A 19,620-nucleotide genomic window follows, 5' to 3' on the forward strand; every position below is an offset into this window, starting at 1 on the left:
GGTGTAGGTAAATAAACTGAAATTTTAGGTTTAAATCTTTGATTTCTTGAAACAAAGGCGATGTCAATGAACTCCTTCTTTTCCTGTGCCCTTCAAATGATGTCGGTTAAAAAAGATATGTAAAGTAGTATTTAAAAAGTATTTTTCTCGGCGGATTTTCTTTCACGGCCTCTTGCTTGGCCCTTTTGTGTCGGTGGTCCGAGTAATTTTATCAGCCCTGCCATCCATGTTACGCCATCCCATCGCCATATGGAGTCCCTTTAGGATTGATAGAGACCGCAACGCGACGCGTAGATCATGCATTTCTAAATTTATATATGGATTTGACAGATTTGCAGGACGTCTCACGCAATTGAAATCTGTCAAATACATACAAATTTGTGCTGCGCCGCGACTCGTCTCGCCTCGTCGCGTTGCGGTCTGAATTGACCCTTACAAATTAATCAATGCAATGATTTTTGGTGGTGAATGTGTGATGATTCGTATCCACTTCTTGTTACAATGGCCTTGAACTTTTTCTTTTATTTTAGGTTCCGTCAAAAAAAGTCGCTTTTTAATGGGGTTCCGCGGACCGCCACAAAAAAATGACAATTAGGGCTAGGACTAGTTCTAGGACTAATTAAGGTGGTTGAACTACTACTACTTTTTTCAGGAAAATGCACTGTTCACAGGCGGAACCGCGCGTCTAGTAATAATACCTGCATAATAGTATAACGTAGATGGTAAAACAACGTATGCCGGGTGAGCTGTCAGTGGAGTGGACAGCGGACGATGCGGCCAAACCAGTCCCTGTCCTTGACTCCCGCAGAACATGTATTTAATGAGCGATATAACTTTACTTTTCATTTCATTGACACAATTTTTTTTAACAATATTTTTAATTTAAAGATTGAATCCAAGATCCTTTACTTGAAGTTAAAAGAAGGATGATGATTTTGGTAATGCTGTATGCTCGAGCAAGCTTCAAGGAATCGGGGGTTCCGAGTGTGTGCGTCTGATCCCTCCCTCGCAATATTCCTTAAAAATTTTCGGAGCTATGTAGGCTCGCAGAATATAAAATTATGTATGTTTATGATGACTGTAAGGACTTTTGATCACTCAAATGAATGTAATGTCAAAACTATTCAAATTTTACCTTTGGTTAGTAACGTAAAATATTGTTCCTGATTAGAACATTTTTTTCAAGTTACGTTCAAACGTTGTACTTGCATTATAATTTATAAATTACAGGGTTAACGCCGCGCCGCCATATCGTAAAATGTCACTTGAAAAGGCAGTTTCACATACCTGTCATCCATCAGGATGAAGGAACAGGAATCATCCTGTTTATGTCATCCAGATATTATTTTAGAAATTTAATTGGTGTCATTTAAGTGACCCTGTTTCGCATCAAATGACGATGTCATCTGTACACAAAATGATCCATGTCTAGGGCTAAAATAAGTATTAAATTGATGTCACTTCAGTGTGGATTGCAAAAGGAATAAAAACATGTCAAATGTTGGCCAAGGTGAAAAAAGCATTATTATCACTTAAAGTGTGTAGATCGTATTAGAATGCATGTTTACGTTCTCTGTTTGCTAACAATGCGTAATTTTGGCGATAAGATCCGTTATGGATACAATATTATCCTGTTTATCCTATTTTGTTTGTGAAGAAAATGCCTATTTGAAACAACAAGTAACAGTAAAATTATGTTTTATGGATGATTTCTGAAGCTATTTGACTGGAGTTTATGTATCACTTTACTGCATTGTTTATTGGTAAATGTTTTGGCGTTAGCAAGAGGGCTAGTGAATTGGTAAACGGTAAAAAACTTAGAAAACTAGAATTATTAAACTTACAAGTTTTCAATTTAGAAGGACTATTACAGTGACTTTTGTTTTTCAGTAGTATTTTTTTTAAATACTTATCTAAACTTTTAAAGACATAATTAATTCGTTCCAACTTCCAATAATAAGTAAAATTTAAGACAATAATAATTATTATTAACAAGTACTCGTATAAATTAATGATGTCTATGATCTATATTTACCTCGAGCTAAACTTGATCTTCTACCATAGTTGCGCTTTTATTCGACTTCAAACTAAGAATTTTTGAAATTAATAAATGCGGTGTAGATATGTATTGTTGTTATTGACTTTGTGGCGGTACCCACAATTCGCCTAACATTTCTGCATCGCGCTATCGAAGTTTTCTGAGCGCGTCAGTATATATACGACAGCTGAGATGTATCACGTGGGCTCCGGCCTTCGGGGGGGAGTGATGTGGCGGTACCCACAATTCGCCTAACATTTCTGCATCGCGCTATCGAAGTTTTCTGAGCGCGTCAGTATATATACGACAGCTGAGATGTATCACGTGGGCTCCGGCCTGACCGAGCATAACACCTCGCTCGGTCGGAAGATCTTCCTTTGGCCACCACACGCACATCCCACATTGGTGACCCTCGACAGAACACGCCTCCTTCATCATCATCACTCCCCGCCCCTCCGCACCGCGCCAGCCAGCATCGCCTCATCGGGTACATCGTCCACTAGCCGCAATGTACCGCGGCCTGGGCGACTCCGCATCGGCATCATCGGGCTTTCTCACTACACCGACCGGTCAGCAAGCAGAGCACATCTCTCCTGGTCAGCACGTAGCATCGGCCCCGCACGGCAGCTTATCCGACCTACTGGATCCCGTGCAGCAGCTTACAGTTCCGACTCACTGGGACTCACTGCAACAGTTCCGACTCACTGGAACTCACTGGCATTGGCGACTCAAGCGACAAGACTTCAAGATTCGACCTCCGGCCTTCGGGGGGGAGTGATGTGGCGGTACCCACAATTCGCCTAACATTTCTGCATCGCGCTATCGAAGTTTTCTGAGCGCGTCAGTATATATACGACAGCTGAGATGTATCACGTGGGCTCCGGCCTGACCGAGCATAACACCTCGCTCGGTCGGAAGATCTTCCTTTGGCCACCACACGCACATCCCACAACTTATTGAAAGTTTGTCGACATTTTAATCGGTGTATGATTAAAATGTATTATAATTTAATATAACTTTACACAACTATAATATCTTATATATAAAATTCTCGTGTCACAATGTTAGTTACCGTACTCCTCCGAAACGGCTTTACTGATTTTAACAAATTTTATATGCATATTCAGTAGGTCTGAGAATCGGCTACTGGGCACTTTTTATATTGATATGTGCATTTGTTGAATGAATAATAGTAAATTATTACGAGACTGACGGCGACCATTTTTTGTTTGACGGGATAGCGATGGACGTTGCCATGGTGCTATACTTATTTAGTCATTTCAATATGGCAAAACAACGTTTGCCCGGGACAGCTAGTAAGTAAATAAATTTATGTATTACGACAAGTAATATATATCGATCAATTTAGAAATTAACAGAAATTAATTTAACAGAAGATCTTGAAGTAAGTAAAGTGCAGTTATATAGCAAAAATTCTACATTTGAAGCATTAAAAATAATTTAAATTTATTGGGGTTATACAACTTAAATGCATTTTAATTACATTCATTAGATTAAATTAATTTTCACTTATTTGATTGGACTTGGCTCTTATTTCACTTTTTTATTACTCTCCGGCCTTGTAATTACCATTGGTAATTTTGATCTTACAATAATTATATATTCTGTCTTCATATGTCCGTTTTGTTGTAATAAAATGAAATAACGGAAAAAGCATTGTTTTAAATCCCTATAAAATCGTTTTTTTTGTAAAATTTTATAATAAATTATTTTATAGTACGAAAAAAAATAATTTATTCTTCGTCTAACCTCGAATATTAAAACAACCTGACAGAAAATAATTTACTTAGGTCATATAATTATAGGGTATTTGCCCAGTTTTTTTAGACTAGTTATTTTTAGCATTAAAAAAGGCGATGAAGTTAATTGCTTTTTTTATTACAGTCCTAATAGATTCAATTAACTATATATTATTTTTTTAACAAAAAAAACTTCACACGTTAACTACTAAACCGCCTCTGATGATTTTGTTTGGAGATTTTCCGACAGATTTTCCGGGAAATTATTCAAAAATACACTTAAAAAAACATGAACCCTTTTCTAAAACAGTCTGATCGGTCAGGACTGTTACACATAGATACATTTTTTTTACTTTACACTTTTTGGTAATTACATTTTTCCTGTAGATTTTGTATGTTTTTACCATAATTAAAATTATTATTATCTATCAGCATCTATTAAAATATTTTATATTTTTTTGTTTACAATTTATTTTTTAGCTGTATTGTATTGTTTTGTTTTTACACTGAAGGCTATTTACCTACTCGTTAAGGATGAATAGTACTAGTTTTATCGTCTCATCTTAATTATCATTTAATTATCAACATGACATAATTATTACAAAGAAGAAATTGACTTGAAACGCAATATAAACATCCAGATTATTGTCATGTTTATTTTTAAGTTTGATAAATTAAGTTCAGGTAGAATTATATTTTTACAGATGTAACAGAATTTATAGAAGGCACTTTTGAAATGTGTTTTTTTATTTCCCTTAAAGTGATAATTTGATATTCTTTAGATATTAAAAAAAAATATATATAATTTAGAGATTATCCAGTTACTTACAGAAATTTTCAGGAGGCTCTTATATTTTTTCTACATTTCTCCCTGACGCCTACCTTATAAGACGGTAGGATCACTATTTTTTCCTTTCCTTTAAACAACTAAAAAAAATAATCCTGCGTAATGGGACGTAGGGTCACTATAATATTTTCACTTTCCTTTAAAGTGCTAAAAAAACGAATAATTTTCCTCTGCCTTCCAAGTTCCAACTACCAAAAAAGCACTCACTCTGCAGCGCCCATAGCTCCAGTCGGTCCAAGCTGTCCAGGAACAGCTGGCTCTCCCGCCTGCACTGCTCGCTCGTCCCGTTCAGGGGCACCACTGTCTTCGGGAACTTGTCCCAGAGCCCCACAATATTCACCCGCGCCCCCTCCTGCTTCACTTTCAGTATCGTGCTGTTGAATATGGAGTCGGATAGGAAATTGTCCTTTATCGTCAGTTCTATGCACTCGCGGGCTGCGTACGCGCATATTACTAGCGCGCACAGTACGATGCAAGCTCGCGTCGCCATGGCTGGTTCGCCAATGATGCTCGCTCGCCGCACGCAACTATAAACATGCTACGACATTGTCAAACAATAGGATTGAGAAACGTTTGATATGACACTTTTTACTAATGTCAACTGATGTTACCAGCTTCGCAAATTCCAATTTGACGTCACTTAATACAGTTTCACGATCAGATGTGAAAGTGCAAAATATTTTTTTAGAAACGGAGCACCAAAAAGAGATTTTTTTTCGCGATAAGCACAAATTGATATTTAATTTACGTGCATTTAGCGAACGCTATAAAATTTGCATTTTATTTTCACAAACGATCCACTCGAAAAACGTTCTTTACGCGTTAATCACGTTTTGACATTTACTTCAATTCGCGCTTGACCGGCCACTATCTAGTGGGTGGTGTTAATGCCGTTTATATGACGTATTTTGTGAACTTGAACTGGTTTTACTGTCTCCGGTTTCTATGCGTTGTTTTTACAAAGGTACCCTCCATCGTGATGACATATTTTTTTATTACAATAATTTAAGTCGTCTATGTGCCTTTCGCCCATATCCTTTTTGTGTTGCTATATGTTTACATATTGTTTGTACCAAGCTAGTAGTACTTAGAAGAAATTCGCGACTTGGTGCGTGACATTTATCGTAACAGTACATTTTAACGCAATCAAAACAACCCTCTGTCCGTTCACGGGACTCCGAATATCTCGACAATAAAATGCAAATACAAAACAATACAGACGCACTTTTGCATTAAAAATGCCAAAGTGTATATAGTATATTAGTCTGGTAATCGTTGCAAATATTTTAATTGTTGATAGCCTTATTTACTCTTGTTTTATTTACTTTTCACTAAATTACATATTTAATATTTATTTTGTCCTTTACAGCGTAAGACAAGACGTGGTATTACACAGTATTATCTATTAAATGAGCATCCTTTTCAGAGAGCCAGGTAACCCAGATTTCTGACAAAACTTGGAAACAACATTTTGGGAATCGCATCCACGATCTACGAGTCAAGACTTTAAACCACGCATGCATTGACCACAATAGACATAATATATTATATCTGTCTACTCTGCATTAATCATACAGTATATCATTAATGTGTACAATATGTTAACTTTAAAATGCGCAAGCTTTTCCTTAAGGTCAAGTACCGAAGGACACTATAATAGGCACGGCAGTTGAACGCACTTGCGACTGCACCAGCAACCGGTACGAATTACGATGTTTTATACTTTATCTATATTAAGACTGGTTTTCTGTTATGCCATGAAGATTCTTCAAGTGCAGGGATATAATATACTCGTATAATGCACTAGTACCTGGATGACCGAGCTTTGCTCGATAAAGCAAACACTCATTGACTTCGTTTTATTTGACAACGCCATCTGCTGGAATAGCTTTAGCTGTTGTTGTGTCGTTAAAGCAATTAGTTGCTCACAAAATAGTATTATTATTCGCCAATAGATGTCAGGAAGAGTCATATTTTTCAGTTTATCGATTATCGATAAAACATTAATAAAATGACATTTTCTAAAAATGATTCCTAGCTAGATCGATTTATCGCCCCCGAAACCCCCTATATACTAAATTTCATGAAAATCGTTGGAGCCGATTCTGAGATTCCACTTATATATATATATATATATATATATACAAGAATTGCTCGTTTAAAGTTATAAGATTTTCTTCGAGAAAATTCGAGGAAAAATGACTATGATTTAACGTGGGAGAGATGGTCGCAAGGACATTGGACACCTGTAACATCGGAAAAATTGCAAGTGCGATACCGGCCTTTTAAGTTTTAAGACTGAATAGTACCTACTTGGTTGGAATTAAACCTTCGCCTTATTGCGATGTGTGCGAGAAGCCCGAAGACCTGTATCATGTTTTGCTGGAGTGTGCTCGGACTGCAGAGCTAAGATCAAGGCTCTTAGGTGACTTTGGCTGCCTGCACAATGGACGGATCAATAGTGTACTTTCGGAGCCGTTGTCCCCAGAGGCAATAAAATTATATAGTTATTTGGATCTGTCTCTTAAGTAGGGAACACTGTATTCACCTATGAGGCTGACATTAACACTGAGTGTTAAAAGCCTCTGTAAAATAAAAAAAGATTAAAAGAAAAGACTGAATAGTAAGTTGATTGAAGGCTTTTGGAGGGAGGGGGAGGGGGGGATTTTTTTGTCTTGTAATACTAGACTGATTTCGACAAAGTTCTTGCAGTTTTTTTTTAAACTATGCAACCTCAGAATTATTATTATTGCACACCATGTGTGGTTGTGTGATGTTTAAAATTGTAATGAAGTTTTGTTTATTTACTTATTATGTAGTTTGTAACGTCAAGACTCGACAAATCTCTTTTTTTTTAATGAAATATGGGGGCAAACGAGCAAACGGGTCACCTGATGGAAAGCAACTTCCGTCGCCCATGGACACTCGCAGCATTAGAAGAGCTGCAGGTGCGTTGCCGGCCTTTCACGAGAGAATAGGGTAATAGGGGAGGGTAGGGATGGGAAGGGAAGGGAAAAGGGAGGATCGGGAAGGGAATTGGGCCTCCGGTAGACTCACTCACTCGGCGAAACACAGCGCAATCGCTGTTTCACGCCGGTTTTCTGTGAGAACGTGGTATTTATCCGGTCGAGCCGGCCCATTCGTGCCGAAGCATGGCTTTCCCACGTATAAACTCTTTTTGACCTCTCTTTTAACCATGATATCAGTTACCACGAATACAATACTAGTTAATGATAAATATTGCAATTATAAAAACCTTATCAGTTTAAGCCTTTTGTAAAATAAAGAGTTGTGTATTTTTATTCACATTTATTTACACATAATTTTATGCAATGGTAAAAAATTCAAGTTGCTTAAATAACACTTGTGAGTTTATAAATAAAAATGAATTCTCAATTTTGTTAGTCTCGTTAAAACTCGAGAACGGCTGAACCGATTCGGCTTATTTTGGTCTTGAAGTATTCGTGGAAGTACAAAGAAAATTTATATTAGCAGGAAAGTGAAACAAAGTTCACCGGGTAAACTAGTGAATAATAAAAGTAAATAAATATTGCGGCTTAGGTTAGCGAGTACTAATATAATAAAGAGGTGGGTTTGTTGGCATCGAATAAGCTTCAAAAGTACGAGACCGATTTTTACGAAATCCGTGTAACCGTGGAAGAGCCATGCTTCGGCACGAATGGGCCGGCTCGACCGGATTATTGTTTTTTAATAATAAAATTTATTCAAATTAATGAATAAATTTTACTATTTTTAATTATGAAATGAGTATTATTACATGAGTTTTACATAAGTATATGGAAACATAATCAATACATCTTATTGCTATACTAGTATAAACTGTGACTCAACTCCCAACTGCCAAATACCACGGGCTCACAGAAAACCGGCGTGAATCAGCTCTTGCGCTGTTTCGCCGAGTGAGTGAGTTTACCGGAGGCCAATACCCTACTCTATTCCCTTCCCTACCCTACCCTACCCTATCACCCTATTCCCTCTTAAAAGGGGGCAACGCACCTGCAGCTCTTCTGATGTTGCGAGTGTCCATGGGTGACGGAAGTTGCTTTCCATCAGGTGACCCGTTTGCTCTTTTATCCACTTATTTTATGAAAAAAAAAACTGGCATGGATTACGGGAAAGGAGGAAATCTACATTTTGCTGAAGGAAAATGTATAATTTTTTAAGAATTTGCCGAAAGACATGAAAAACATTCAGTACTTTAATATTCATACGAAAAAAAAATAGATTTTATTTTGCTTGTTTATAGGGAAAAATCTGTTACATAATCATATACAAATAAATACTTAAGTTAAAAATAGAACTATGAATATTGAATATACGTATCGTTTAGTTTATAATAGGCCATTCACCGTGATCAAGAAAACTAAGACGAACTTCGATCAAGCAATTAAAACAGGAGTCGTTATAGACCTATTAAGACTCTTCTATATTATATTAAAAGGTTTTCATTTTTGGTACTCATCATGACTAGACAAAGTAAAAACTAGCTTATTCCAGAAGCCTCAACCATAATTTATTATGTAGTATTTATTGATTCACTGATTCTATTTTTAAAAGATTTGACATTAGAGGTGGAACTTAAAAACACAAATTGATCTTATAAATTAACATCCACTTTTTAACTTTAAAAGCGGGCTTAATTCTGTAGATATTATATCAACCCCCCACACCGGTTTTGGTGACGGTGGCCGGTTTCATTGAAAACAGGCCAGGTACGCAGGAGTAATTTTATAGTGCCCAAGTGTGTGCGCAGTACACAAGAGTACTCTCCATTCCTTTACTCTCATAACCCAGTGGGACGGAAGACCGACACGACTGGCGAGAGATCAGGCGCAAGACCGACTTTTTACATGCCCATCCGACGCATGGATCATCTTACTTGTCAGACAATCAGGTGATCAGCGGTCAGCCTGCATTGTCCTAACCAAACTTGGAAATAACATTTTTTCAACGCGGGAATCGAACCCACGACCGACGATGAAAATCTATAGATATAGATTGGTGATTGGTTTACACCTCTTCTTAAACCATTTATAGAGAATGCATTTTCTAAAACAGCGTTTTCATACAAACTCCCAAGTCCCAACTTCCATTTTACTCATAAGGGGTGAAATTTTGTGAAATCCGATTCCTACAAATTGTTTAAATCCTTACTGAATATTTGCATAAGCGTCTCTGCCTATCTTATTAGATGTAATTTTATGTAGTTAGATTTTATCTGGTATCCAATACAACAAACACGATTTCTTTGCTCGATATACTCATAACTCAACAAAATATATTTTTTGTGGGCTTTGGGACACAATTAATGCTTAACAGCTACTAATCATTGTAGTCAATCGCAAAAGATCTACGATTCACAGTCATTCGTAAATATTTTTTGTTTTCAATAAATTGAATTACTGTTATTGATTTATGATATTATGTGTTGCATATCATTAATCAATAACTGGCTGAATTATGCTAAATCATTCCGGTTTTGATGATTTTCTCTACACTAGTATTAGATCACGACGTCTAAAGGTCTAGATTCTAGAAGATAATTCTAGAACAACAATAGCATATATAAAGATCGCGGCCTGTCTACACTCTACAGTATCCATACTAATCTGTCTGTCTGTCGGTCTATCTATTACTTTTTGTCCCGAAAAATGTACGGTTCCCGCGCAATTACTGAATTTTGGCGCAACGGAGTTGCGGGCGTCAATTATTTTAGTATTATAATATTATAAAGTCGAGTGGTTTTGACCATAAAGTTAATATACCTAGCGGAATAGAGAAACAAAGGCCTGAGCAAGCGAGATGTCACTATCAGTTAACTGTGTGGTAAAAAAAGACGTGTGATACACATAAAGTTAATATACCTAACAGATGTAAGCCAATTTCAGTTTCGTTTGACAGCTCGAGATTGTTGCTCTATTCTAGGTATAACTATTAACTTTATAGTTTTGACATTGGCTCTCTAAGGTCGCCATGATTAAAAAGAATCAAAAGAAAGTCTAAACTATCAAGTGCTATAATAGTAGCTATGGCATTAGTACTACGGAGTACTATTTTTATATTCTGTATCTATGGTTAAATTTGTTTAGGGGAAGGTAAACGAAGTGATGTAAGTGTATGTTGATGTAAAATAACAATATATTGTGCACAGGATCGGTCATTGACCCATCTTACGATTTTCGTCTGCCGTTATGTACTAGCTGCCGTTATAATGTACTAGTAGCAGCGAAATTAATGATTCCTAAAATCGGTCGGTCGCGTCGGTCGTACGGTCGCTGACCGCTGTTAAGCATTTGTGTAGTACTTAACTCACAAAAAATGTCTTTGTTGATTTATGAATGCTGTCTTATTCTTAATGATCTAAAAAATATAACTGCATTCATAATTCAAAATAACGTTATTTTTTTGTGGGATGATACACAAATGCTTAACAGCCAATCAAATTCCAATTATTACATATTGAAATCAAGAACTACTTATACAATATACATAGACTAGACTTTTACCCCCTTACTAATAAACGTTGTATTAAGCTTTGAATAGTTATACAGTGGTTTGATCCTGTCACACAAGTGACATTTTTAATTGGATTGAAGAAGACAAAACACTGTATAACTATTCAAAGCTTATACACCGTTTATTAGTAAGGGGGTGAGAAGATAAAATTAAATTAAGAAATTAAAAAAAAAAAACCCCGACACACCTTGACAACAATTATAATGGACTAAAATATTACTTTACACTTAGGAATTAATTGAATTTAAAGTCAGTTAATACTACTACTTTTTTTTTTAAATGATAATAAGGGGGCAAACGAGCAAACGGGTCACCTGATGGAAAGCAACTTCCGTCGCCCATGGACACTCGCAGCATCAGAAGAGCTGCAGGTGCGTTGCCGGCCTTTTAAGAGGGAATAGGGAAGGGTAGGGATGAGAAGGGAAGGGAAGGGAATAGGGGAGGACAGGGAATAGCGTAGGGGATTGGGCCTCCGGTAAACTCACTCACTCGGCGAAACACAGCGCAAGCGCTGTTTCACGCCAGTTTTCTGTGAGAACGTGGTATTTCTCCGGTCGAGCCGACCCATTCGTGCCGAAACATGGCTCTCTCACGTATAAATTCTTTCTTAATTTAATTTTATTTCAAGCTTTTAAACCCACAAACCTGTGTTGGTTATAGTACAGAATAATTCCTTTCAGCAGGATCATATTATTCCCATGATTACTTTTGAATGTCGTTTTCGATGAGGACTTTAATATAAGCCCAAACATGAAACCTCCACTCTGGGTTCATACGCAGCTCATGCCTCTGTAGAATCCAGGTGATGCTGCAGCAGCAGCATGCAAATATTTAGTGTTAATCTACGTCTAACTATATGGTTGTCGCAATCAAAATGAGCTAAAACATGAAACCTCTGCTCTAAGTTGGTGAACAGTTGGATATCCTATTGATTACCAGGTGATACTGCAGCACCAGGTCAACTTTCCTTTAATGTTTATGTATATTGTATATGTCACTGGAAAAAATTATTAAACTCATCAAACGACTGCGAGTTGCTAACCGCCTTTTATGAACCAGATAAACCATGATTTTCCAGCACTAAGCAGATTTATGATGATAATTTTAGCTAAGGACACTCTCAATCATGTCAGCTTTCAAACAAAAAAAACTAGATCAAAATCGGTCCCCCGTATGGATGCTACGATGCCACGGACAGATACACACAGAGACAAACAGACAGACAGACACGTCAAACTTATAACACGCTCTTTCTTGTCGGGGGTTAAAAAGTAACAAAATGGTAATTGTTTGGTCCCATTCTGATAATATAGTATTATAAGGTATCATAGTTTTTTTGTAGCGATTGTGCGCATTGACATAATATATTATTATATTTCGTTTGTGTACTGTATGACTTTTTGTCAAATACACACCGCGACCTCAGTTTTGAAATTTTTGATGAATTCAATAATGTAGACATATTTAGCAACAGTTGGCGATTAAAAAAAATTTCACAATTAGTTAAGCACTAAGTGATTGTATAGTTTTAATTAATTAGCATTACCTAGGTTAATTATAATTTGTAAAATATATGCAACTATTTAAACGTTGTTATAACATTTATAGTTTAAAAAATATTATTTTCTCTGTCTTTATTAAAGAAAAAAACATTTTGTCCTGAAATGTTTGTGGAAGTCCAGGGGGTATATTCTAGTATTGTAAATATAATATTATTATGTTACCGTTAATGTGCGTAAATCAGTTAGACTGCAGATTAACAAGGTATTCTGCAGATTATCTGGGCGAGTCACTTAAAGTGCAAAAAGTTTATTCTATTCTCATTAAATTACATAAAACTGGTTCTTGCAATAAAACATGTTATTTAGTTGTTGAGAATTATTTAACATAATTTTTTGAACGTAAACGTATTCTGCATTCTAACAGTAACATATACACAGCTAAAGTGATTTGGTGCATAAAAATACTTTTAATAATGTTTCAAAATTAATGGACTAGGGGTCCACCGTCCAAAGTTTGTATGGAGCAAAAGACTTCAACGCAAGCGATGCTAGTGGAAAAATAATAGTTTACTTGCGTTTTAATATTAGTACGAATGTCAAAATAACACATACAATATTTTGACAGCAGAAAGTTTTGCCATTTTGACACTCATAAAAATGAATCACTGTCTTCTTAATATGAATATTGTTAAGGCGAAAGTATGTGGGTATGTTTTTGACTTCTTCACGGATATACTGAAATGGTATATTTTTTATAGTAGTTTAGGCTCTGGGTTATCAAAATTATCTGGATTATAATTCTTTGCAGATTAAAAAGAATAGGAAAGTCTTTACAAAAACTTTCTCATAAGCATTGTAAGTTCCTAGAAGTATTCGACCGATTTCGTTAAAAAGCAAAGATAATATTTTAATAAAATTAGGCGGGTTGCAGTGTGACTCGTAAACTATACTTACCGCAGCAAAGGTTCATAAACTTTTAAAATAATAAAATAATTGTTTGTTTGCAACCCATTTCTTTACAAAAATTTACGCGGAACCAACTGTGGGGTTCCCCGTTAAACATATACCATAATCATAAGCCATAAACGAAGATGTCGAGTGTAATTTTCTCGTTTCCCGCCTAATCACGCATGCATAATTGTTATTACATCACTTATAAACGGGTCTAATGTGTTACATAATATTATGCACTGACTTCATACGATTTACCTTAACCTTGTGTATCTTTAAAGCGCCTTCGTAGTCTATAGATTTTTATCCATGGACTCTTCAAACCACGCCAATCTGGGCCCGTGCTAAGTATCTAAGAAAATAACGGGTACCAGACAGCGTAAGTATATCGAATACTTATATCTTTAAACGAGCAATTCTTGTATATATATATAATTGGAATCTCGGAATCGGCTCCAACGATTTTCATGAAATTTAGTATATAGGGGGTTTCGGGGGCGATAAATCGATCTAGGAAATGACATTTTATTCGTGTTTTATTGAATACCGGGCAAAGCTCGGTCAAACCACCCCGGCTTCGCACTGGTATAAAATATATTATAGCCTATGCCACTCACTGAAAAAAAATTGATTTATCTTCATTACTACCCGTGGCCCGCCCTGCCGGTACCGCCGCAATAGCTACGTCCCGCAATTTTTAAATATGGGCCTGTAGACAAGTGGCAAAGCGCTAACGCTAACGCTATCGCTACAAAATGTATGCGATTTGACATAAGTCATCGCTTTGCTAGCGAATATTAATGTCAAATCCATACATTTTGTAGCGCTAGCGTTAGCGTTAGCGTTTTGCCACTTGTCTACGGGGGCTGTATTATCTTCGAAAATATTCCTTTCAATATATGTATATTAAATCAACAATGTATATAAAGTATTTAATTGAATAAGAATTGATTCCGTATTTGTTAAAATCGCTTCGACAATTAGCCATTATTTGTAGTAAAGAGTAAATGACAAAAAATGTTATTGTGGGATATCCATAAGAGATACAATCGCGAAGTTTTATGTAGACTCCTTTATTCCTCCTCTATTCTCTTCCCTTCCTTTCCTTACCCTCCCCTATACGCACTTGCAGCTCTTCTGATGCTGCGAGTGTACATGGACGACGGAAGTTGCTTTCCATCAGGTGACCCGTTTGCTTGTTTGCCCCCTTATTTCATAAAAAAAAGACCTTTTCATTGCGCACAATACTTAGTACATTATTTTGATAAATCTCGTAGGGTTCAACCTGCGTTTGCAATGTAAGCGGAAAAAAAAGTAATTATTTACGACATCACATTAGAAACCTCAAAAAACAGTATTTCTCTACTATTTAATGAATGTTATTATACTTATAAACCTTCCTCTTCAATCATTCTATAGCTATTAAAGAAAACCGCATTAAAATCCGTTGCGTAGTTTTAAAGATTAAAGGGATCAAAGGGACATAGGAAAAGAAAAAAACGACTTTGTTTTATAGTATGTAGTGATGGAGTCGTCAACGGAAAATCTTTTACTTCAATTCAAAAGGGAATATTATGCAAGGGTCAGAGCAGAGGGCGCTACTAGCACATACAGTTAGTAATCCATAATTATTAATTAATAATTAGTCATGTCGCAAACGTCATATCAGGATATTGACAGAAACGTTGTCAAATGTGGAACAAAACGTTTTATTTACTGTCCATGCGGGTGCTGCACTCTAGCGTGAAAACATTACAGTAATATATCCTATTTGCGTCCTATCTATCTTTTCTGTTTTTCCATGATGAAAAACGTGCCGTGCAGTGGCAGTCCATACTTCCATACCAACTATTCATACTCTTACCTCTTCACGCCCAAACCGCTAAACCGATTTTGCTGAAATTTGACGTGGAGATACTTTGAGTCTCGGGAAAGGACATAGGATACTTTTTATCCCGAAAAAAAATGTACGGTTCCCGCGCGATAAACGAGTTTCGACGCAATGGAGTTGCGGGCGTCATTTAGTATTTTATAAAAGTGACCACTGCCTACACCGGTTTCAGTAACAGTGGCCAGCTATTAGTCGGTTTCATTGATGGAAGATATTAAAGGGGTGACAGACGTGTGAGTAAGTACGCGGACTTATGATTTACTTTATACGCGATCTAATCGCACTATACACGAACTTGAGTACTGGGGAAAGCCTAAAACAGCCTAATACTCTACGAATAATAAAAACTATAATATTCGTAGCTAATAATATTAATTTTCCCAGAAAGTCCAAGGTGTAACAAAAATAAGTGATAATATTATACTTTAGAATGTGTATAATATGTCCCTTATATAGAGTTCCCTGTGAAAGTAGTAGCGCTGAAAGAGCAATTTTATTTTGTAATTTGCATTGGCAAGCGTCATGCATTTTTCCATACAAAGGTGAAAAAAGTTACTCTTTTAGTGCTTCCACTTTCACAGCGAACTCTATTAAGGGGACACATACACACCTTAAAGTATTATCACTAAATAGTAATTAGTTTTGTTACACCCTGTATAGTGAAAAGATATCTCAAGGGAATGAAAGAAATAACGTAGTCCTCCCAGTTGATCATAGAAAACCCAGGAAGAGCGGTTGGTGAGTCGCGACTTGTTCCCATCCGCTCTCAGAACAATATGAATTCATTGATTAATCGTACTCGTGACTGTTGTAGTACGTGTAGTGTAAATTGACGATTAGTTTGCTGGTAAACCATTTTCGCATTATACGACCCGATATCGGGCTAATAATAATAAAATCCGAGCTTTGTGAGGGCTTGCGTCGTTTTTCTAATAATCTTTAAGGTAGTTTTTTTTTTATATTTTAATGGTAACCAAACCTTGACTGACCCATGATAACATATCTACATATAAATAATAATTACTTATTATTTATATGTAGATGTGTTATAGTTTTTCCGTAAAGTGTACCACAACTCACAAGTGCTTAGGTTGTAGGATATACAAGGGCTCGCGTCGCTCGCCCTGATAATATTTCCCGCACCGGTTTCGGTAATGGTGGCCAGTTTCATTGTGAACAGGCCAGTTACACGGGGGCCATGTTATAGTGTCCGAGCGCTACACAAGAGTGCACACTCTTTTCCTTTACTGAAATAACCCAGTTGGACAACCGACACGACTGGCGGGAGATCAGGCGCAGGACCGACTTTTATATGCCCATCCGACGCATGGATCATCTCACCTACTTGTCAACAATAAGGTGATCAGCTTGCATTATCCTAATCAAACTCGGAAATAATGTTTGAACCCATGACCTCCGAATCAAGAGCCACGCTCTTAACCTCTGGGCCAACCCCAGCTTATTTATTTATTTATTGATTCACCAACAGAATCACATTTAACAAAATACAAAATAATACAGCATAGTTTTTTATGGATGAAATGTGTTACAATGAAAGGTGAAATACAACATGCTTTGCGACAATGGGATGAAATGAAATATTGTGAATGAAATGAGTATTATTAATTAACAATATTATATTTAAAATATATAGTAGGAGACAAAGAAAAATAAAATTGAAAAAAGAAACAATAACTTCTTATAAACTAAATAAAAACACTTTTTTTTACAATACAATATATTATAACGTTAAAAGTATTATTATTATGATCGGGGAAACAATATTTGGGGAATTAATTAATCGCATTTACTGTATTACTGTTATCACTAAAATGTTGTTTTAATTTACATTTGAATGCACTTAGTTTGTCGGAAAATATATAAATGTTGGGGCAGTTGGATAAAGCGTTGTAGGATCTACACAATCTTCTGAGTGGTGCGTAATGGCCCAAGTTGGTTCTTGCAAATTTGACATTAAAGGTTTTATAATGGTTTTTTCTGAGTAATCTTGTGGGAACGTGTATACAAATTTTACTTAGTAGTCTATTGTTATCAGTAGCACCAGTCAGAAGCTTGTGTAGAAAAACTAATTCAAGATATTTTCAACGCACAAGCAGTGAATCGAGACTGAAATGTTGACTTATAATGAAAACACTAGACTACATGACCCAAAAGCCAGGGATAATAATAATAATAATAAAAAGGGTTTATTTTTCACACAATTTACAGATAATGGTACAGAATACAATTCCAAAGACATTTAAACATGTGAACTGGAGCCTAAACTAGGATTTACCCTGTATTTCAGGACTCCAGGTTCCAACCGTAGATTAGAGGAGAACGTATGAGATTTTTATTTAAAGGAGAAAATAAGAATTGTGTGTGTGTGTGTGTGTGTGTGTGTGTGTGTGTATATGTGTGTGTGTGTGTGTGTGTGTGTGTGTGTGTGTGTGTGTGTGTGTGTGTGTGTGTGTGTGCGCGCGCGCGCGCGCGTGTTTGTGTGCGTGAGTGTGTGCGTGTGATAATAGACAATTTGCAGAAGTTTAGGTTTAAGGACTTCACGAAGGGTTTTAAAGATCCAAGTTAGTTTACGTGTACGAGCCGAAAGAAGAGTTATGTGGGCGTTCCATGACAAAGCGTTATCTAACATGGCACCGAGGTATTTAATCTCATTGACTCTTTCCAGTGTTAGACAATCGCAGGCTGATGACGCTGATTTTGTTCCACAGGTGTGAGCCTTAATGTTAAAGGTAAGGCCGGGTTGTGTTTTCTTTGTAATAGAGTAAGCTAAATATTTTGTCTTCTTTAAGTTTATCGTCAACAGATTTTTATGAAGCCAAGCTATGACGTGCATGAGCCCTTCCTCAGCGTTTCGTCATGTTTCAGCCCAAGTGTCTCCTGTAAATATTAGCGCGGTGTCATCTGCATAAGAGTATATATTTCCGCACGAATGTTTGTAATTACAGAGATCATTAATATATACCAGGAAGAGACTTGGGCCCAAGACGCTACCCTGAGGGACTCCGTAAGTGAGGAAATGATAAGTAATAATAAAAATAATCGTCAATTTTTACTTGTTGGGACCTACCTGTCAAAAAACTTTCAAATATTTTAAGGGTGTTTCCTCTTATGCCTATGTTCTCAAGCTTTTGGAGAAGAATAGGGGTATAAACCGTGTCAAACGCCTTTACCAAGTCCAGAAAAATCCCGATGCATTTTTTACCATTGTCCATATTTGTAGCTAGGTGGTTAACAAGGCGTATGACAGCGTCTTCCGTCGACTTTTTTGGAGAAAGCCACATTGAGCCTGAGATATAATTTTTTCTCGCAATAAATAATTCATTAAGCGTGTGTTCAATAGTTTTTCCATAATTTTTGACAAAGCAGAGAGAACTGAAATCGGTCGGTAGTTATCTATGCAGTCTCTGCTTCCACTTTTGTGGATCGAATGAACAATAGCTCGCTTAAAGCAATCAGGAAACACGCCGTGTTTCTAAACAAAGATTTACTATGTGCGTAGTAGTGGGGGAGTTTTTTTTTATATGGATAGCCATCAGTCCTTCGTCATTTTATAAGAGGTGAAAATGTTTGTGTACGAGAGAAGTTGATTCCTACGCAGATGGCGGACTTACGTAGTTTGGTCGTATTATATTAAACACAGTCAACAGATCACGACTAATACGTATATATATCAGCGTGTAATGTGTCGAGCTAGCGAACGGTCGTGCTCCACGTCACACACGCTGCAAATATTAATTATTAATTAATATTTCGCGAATCGCGCGGCACATTGCCGCTGCACGTGACTATGGCGCTCGTGGCCAACGAGTTGCTGGCGTTTATCCAGCACGCCATCGACACCATGGATGAGGTCAGCATCATGCAGATCTGCAAGTCTTCCTTCACCAGCGAGGAGATTTGCCAAGGGAAGCAGCTGCTGTATGAGACGCTCGGCCAGAGCGCGAACATGCCGTCGCGACGAAGAGACGGAACCGAAAGGAGCGTGCAGGACATCATCTCCCTGCTGAAGCAGACGGATCCGGATGAGGTACCGGCTTTTGTGGCTAAATAGCTGCATAAGCTGCCGCCCGTCA

General features: G+C 36.9%; 1 protein-coding gene across 1 annotated transcript in view; it reads right to left on the bottom strand.

Moving 5' to 3' along the window:
* Nucleotides 1-5,333, bottom strand: part of LOC121728722 (nose resistant to fluoxetine protein 6-like) — a 52,712-nt gene extending 47,379 nt beyond the window's left edge. Inside the window, exon 1 of the mRNA XM_042116961.1 lies at nucleotides 4,853-5,333. Within this exon, the coding sequence (XP_041972895.1) occupies nucleotides 4,853-5,135 (283 nt within the window). The 5' untranslated portion in view covers nucleotides 5,136-5,333. The remainder of the gene's footprint in view (nucleotides 1-4,852) is intronic.
* Between the last annotated feature and the right edge of the window lie 14,287 nt (nucleotides 5,334-19,620).

The sequence above is a fragment of the Aricia agestis genome, chromosome 7, assembly GCF_905147365.1.
Source record: "Aricia agestis chromosome 7, ilAriAges1.1, whole genome shotgun sequence".
Lineage (NCBI taxonomy): Eukaryota > Metazoa > Arthropoda > Insecta > Lepidoptera > Lycaenidae > Aricia > Aricia agestis.